The sequence below is a fragment of the Pseudophryne corroboree genome, chromosome 9, assembly GCF_028390025.1.
Source record: "Pseudophryne corroboree isolate aPseCor3 chromosome 9, aPseCor3.hap2, whole genome shotgun sequence".
NCBI classification, from domain to species: Eukaryota; Metazoa; Chordata; class Amphibia; order Anura; family Myobatrachidae; genus Pseudophryne; species Pseudophryne corroboree.
Window position 1 is genome coordinate 107,347,742 of NC_086452.1, and position 5,349 is coordinate 107,353,090.

Below are 5,349 nucleotides of genomic sequence, written 5' to 3' on the forward strand. Positions count from 1 at the left end.
TGTTCGCTCGCTAGCTGCTTTTAGCAGCATTGCAAATGCTAGGCCGCTGCCCTCTGGGAGTGTATCTTAGCTTAGCAGAATAGCGAACGAAAGATTAGCAGAACTGCTACTAAATAATTCCCTGCAGTTTTTGAGTAGCTCCAGACCTACTCCTAGACTGCAATCACCCCAGTCTGTTTAGTTCCTGGTTTGACATCACAAACACGCCCTGCGTTCGGCCAGCCACTCCCCCATTTCTCCAGCCACTCCTGCGTTTTTACCTGGAACGCCTGCGTTTTTTTAGCACACTCCCTGAAAACGGCCAGTTTCCGCCCAGAAACACCCACTTCCTGTCAATCACACTACGATCACTCGAGCGATGAAAAAACGTCGCTCGAGCTTGTGTAAATCTACAAGGTTTTGTGTGAAAGTACTTAGCGCATGCGCGCTGCGTACCATGCGCATGCACATTTTTGCCGTTTTTTCACTTGATCGCTGCACTGCGAAAATCGTCAGGGAGCGAACAACTCGGAATGACCACCATAATACGCAAAATTGCTACACAATTAGAATCCTGGTCATCTCTAGACTTATCAATACTGGGGAGGGTTGTTGTGTAGAAAAGTATTATCTTCCCTAAACTTTCCTACCTTATCTAAATGCTACCGTATGCTTTGAAAAAAACAGATCTAAACTACTGTGACAAATTATTTACTAAATTCTTATGGTCCGGTAAGAGACCTCGTATAGCTTTAGCTAAACTCAGATTACGTAAATGTATGGATGGTATGGCTATGCCGGATATACACGCTTTTACTAAAGCGTGGCATTATGGTATGTGTTTGATTGGTTTTTCTCATGCTCTACCTACTTAATTACCCTCTAGAACAAACACTCTGCTCTCCATATGATCTACGTGCTCTATTACATACTCCAAAATCTGTCCTCCCCCTCTCAGCTCGTACAAACTCTCTCTTCTGGAATACCTATCTGGCATGGTGGTCTGTGAACAAATCGCTCAAGAGAAATCTGGCTCACTCCAAATGTATCACTTTTTGTGGCAATCCATGTTTTCCAGCAACTCTAGATAACGTGAAGTTCTTTCATTGGCAGCAAAAGGGCATTGCATCAGTTAAGGATGTATTTGACCCTGGCGGCATCTTATTGTCCTTCTCCGAACTGTCTGACAAATTCCAGATCCCACGTGCGTATTTTTTTTATGTATTTGCAACTGCGACATTATGTACAATCACTTCCTCCCCCACATGACTCAAACCTGGACATCGATCCTCTAACACACATTGTTGCTCTGGTAACATTTTCACCATACAGAACTTTCTGTCTTTATTGGGATATATTAACTGGGTTCGAAACAAAACTATGGTCCCAGACTGTCCGCAGTTGGGAAACTGATTACCTCACTCCACTATCGTATAAGGAATTGACAAACAGTTTTACTGATATTCTTAAAGTGCTACATTCGGCACAGCTTCAGGAGACACATGTGAAATTCACACACAGAGCTTATATTGCGCCTGGTCAGAGAAAACATATGGTCCCTTCTGAATCTGGTAAATGTCTAAAATGTTGGACTTCAAATGCTTTATTCTTACACTTTCTGGAGTGCACAAAATAAAGAAATTTTGATTTAAGGATTTATGGTTCATTAATTCAACGTTACATCTCAGACTGAAACTAGACTGCAAAGCAATGCTTAGTCTACACTTAATAGATTATGGCATACCGTCCCACAAAAGACAGCGTATCCACTTACTGTATGTTATTCTGTCACTGGGAAAAAAATGGATTCTTAATAATTGGATTACTAAATCTCCTCCTAGACTTGATACTCATACTGAGGTAAGACTCCTTCATTTTGGTTTACTATGGCAGTCAATATTGGGGGGATTCTCTGGGGTGCGGGGCTCCCTGTACCTGCCGTGGCTGGACGTCCCTGGGGCATCGCAATTTAACACTTTCATTACACTATGGCACTTAGTTTGTCTTATATATATGTAACACTTTCACATTATTTTCTTTTACTCCTCACATTACTCACAGATGCAGCAGCAGCTGCTCCTACCTCTTTAACTCTTTATTTGTATCACTCTTGCGATGCCCTGGGGTTGTCTGGCTGGGTGGCTCTGGGGTGTCCTGCCCCCCGGACCTGAACCCCTATAGTTAGTGTTAGGGACTTACCCAATGAGAGGCTACCTTGATGCGGTGGGTAAGCTCATAGCCCTGGCCAGGAATATGCTAAGTGCCTCTGGTTATTACAGGTTGAGCTAGTGTGAGACAGTGCACCTGCTACTTTTTCCCTCTGTATACTCTATGATCTTGCCTTATTCACGCCCTATACTTAGATCGTCAGTCCACCATACCAAATGTAGAATGTAATGCTATACACTTCTATAGAAAATGGGGCCCCTTTATAGAGTTGTTAGAATCCTCCCAAAGGCAACATGTGCTATCTCTATTTGATTCAACAAAATGGTCCTTGCTCCGATGAATTGCCAATGGGCCTTGAAGGTGGAGGATTACAGAGTTAGCTTTTTTTCTCCACCCATATTTCATCGGTCACATCACACAATTTATCCTATTCCTATTTCAATAATTTTGTGATGTATTTTATGACTCGGACTCCTTGACCCTATGTCCTTCTTTTCCTCCCCTCTCTGGTTTTGCCTCTTTCCTTTCATTCTTTCTCTCTCTCCTTCTTTTGATGTTATTTGTCTGTGTATCATTTGTGCATGTATTTATATTAGAGATGAGTGGGTTCGGTTTTACTCGGATTTACACAAATCTTATTGGCTATCGGACGTCACGTGTTTTGGATCCGAACCCACTCATCTCTAATTTATATAGACTGTTGACTGTCTGATTATCAGCCGAACACTAACCACCTCTACTAGCCATTACCTCCTAGCTTGTTTATACCTTTCTCCTATTGAATTGATCTGTCTCTTGAATGCTTCAGGATTCAGTAGGTATTGGAATTTTGTGGTCTTTTAGATTTTCCTCCACTTGCTATTGGACGTCATTATTTGTATACCTTTATCTGACAAACCGTTTGGCTGTATAACATGTTCTCTTCTTGCTACTGCACAAATGTTTGTTTCTCATTATATTTTATTGTGAAAACTCAATAAATACATTTAAAAATAAATACATTTTTCAAAGAATGGCACAAATAGATGAAACACAAATATGTTTATTTAAAGGTGTGTACACACGGTGAGATCCTTGCTATGTCCTATTTTTACTTGAGATTTCCCTTGAACTCCCTGGAGCCCAGATAGTACAGATTTTGACTAACTTTTCTTGAGATCTGTGTTATGTGTGCTTAAGATTTTGGCTTATGTGAGATTTTGACTATCTCATTAGAATAGTGGGATGACATTACAGGGTTGGGGGAGTGTCTTTTTCTGTCAGCTAAATACTGTCAGCCATTTTACAACACTGCATTTCTGCTCTGTGGCTAGTTTGGTGAGGTTTACCTACTAAACGCTTCACATTGCTAGTGTGCTTTTCTTTGTTTCTTGCCTTGCTAGAACAAAGTTTTTTGGATATGGATCACTACCAGCGTGTCAGAATCTTATATGCTCAGGCTGTGGCTGTGTGTGACATGGAGAGAGAGCAGAGGAGGGAGAGGAGACGTGCTCGTCGATCCTGTTGGACCAAGCAGTGGCTGTTGCAGAGGGAATCTCTCTCTCACATGTCATTATTGAGGCATATTCAGGAGAATAACCCCGAGGACTACCGCAACTACCTGCAGATGGACGAGGAGATGTTCCAGGAGCTGCTGCGACTGGTGACACCCCTCATTCAGAAGCAGGATACCAACATGCGGCAGGCCATATCTGTGCAGGACCGGCTGGTGGCTACCCTGCGCTATGTGGCTACCGGGAGATCGCTGCAGGACCTGAAGTTCAGTACCCTGATCTCCCCGCAGGCTATGGGGCTCATCATTCCAGAGACCTGTAAGGCCTTGTACACTGTCCTTAAAAATGACTACTTTAAGGTAAGAACATGCATGTTTTTTGTGTTTTAGTGTGGAATATATGCATTTGGCACTGTGAGGGCATATGTATAAGTGGCACTATACTAGGGCATATGTGACTGGCACTGTATCGTGGCCATGTGTAACTGGCACTATACTGGGGCATATGTGGAACTGCCACTGTATCGTGGGCATGTGGAACTGGCACTATACTGTGGCATATGTGTAACTGGCACTATACCGTGGGCATATGTGTAACTGCCACTATACTGGGGCATATTAGGAACTGGCACTGTATTGTGGACATGTGTAACTGGCACTGTATCGTGGACATGTGTAACTGCCAGTATACTGGGGCATATGTGGAACTGGCACTATACCGTGGGCATATGTGTAACTGGCAGTGCAGTATTTGCCAGGATCCTGCACCACCAGTATTGTTACATCCCTTATACACAAATTAGACAGTATTGTGTACCCCATATGTGTTCATGTGTTTGTGCTAAAAAGAAATGTACTTAGAAAAAAATAAAAAACTTTTTTTTTTCTGTTTTCTCTAGTTTCCGACTTCAGCTGAGGAGTGGAGGGCTATTGCGGAGGAATTCCAAGACCAGTGGAACTTCCCCAATTGTGGAGGTGCAATTGACGGGAAACATGTGCGCATCACACCTCCAAGCAATAGTGGATCCCTTTATTTTAACTATAAAGGGTACTTTAGCATTGTCTTAATGGCAATAGTAAATGCAGATTATGAATTCATTTATATTGATGTGGGGAAGAATGGCCGAGCCTCAGATGGGGGCTGCTTAAAGGACACCATATTTTATGAAAGGCTGTTATCCAATCAGCTGCATTTACCTGAGGCCGAGTCTTGCAAAAACGGGATGAACTTTGTTTTCGTTGCCGATGAAGCCTTTGCTCTTCATGAGCATATCCTAAAGCCCTTTCCACAAAGAAGCCTCACCCATGAGAAACGGATCTTTAACTATCGCTTGTCTCGGGCCCGGCGCGTAGTGAAGAATGCATTTGGGATCCTGAGCAGGCGATTTAGAATCTTTAACTCTGCGATAGATTTGCGGGTGGACAAGATTACCTGGGTTGTGAATGGCTGTTGTGCTTTGCACAATTATCTTCGGCGGAAAAAACTCCAATCAAGGCCTCAACCTGTTGCTGTACCTGGTGGCAAGTCACGGAATACAGGCTCTCTCATGTGGGATGGTGTGGAAACCCCTGCTGGACACACCACCCAATCTTCCAATGCCAAAAAGGTCAGAGAAGAATACATGGCCTATTTTAATGGAGTGGGGGCAGTGGACTGGCAGGAAGATGAAATGTAATCAATGTTGTTTTGTGGTTAATGTCTGAATAAA

General features: G+C 43.0%; 1 protein-coding gene across 1 annotated transcript; it reads left to right on the forward strand.

Moving 5' to 3' along the window:
* Positions 1-3,754: 3,754 nt before the first annotated feature.
* On the forward strand, positions 3,755-5,349 carry LOC134956748 (uncharacterized). The gene is made up of 2 exons (XM_063938721.1): positions 3,755-4,000; positions 4,540-5,349. The coding sequence occupies exons 1-2, from the start codon at positions 3,755-3,757 to the stop codon at positions 5,314-5,316; spliced, it is 1,023 nt and encodes a 340-aa protein (XP_063794791.1). The 3' UTR covers positions 5,317-5,349.

Coding starts and splice junctions, on each gene's coding strand:
- LOC134956748 (XM_063938721.1), top strand. CDS start 3,755: ATGGACGAGGAGATGTTCCAGGAGCTGCTGCGACTGGTGACACCCCTC. Junction 4,001..4,539: donor TTAAAAATGACTACTTTAAG/GTAAGAACATGC, acceptor TGTTTTCTCTAG/TTTCCGACTTCAGCTGAGGA.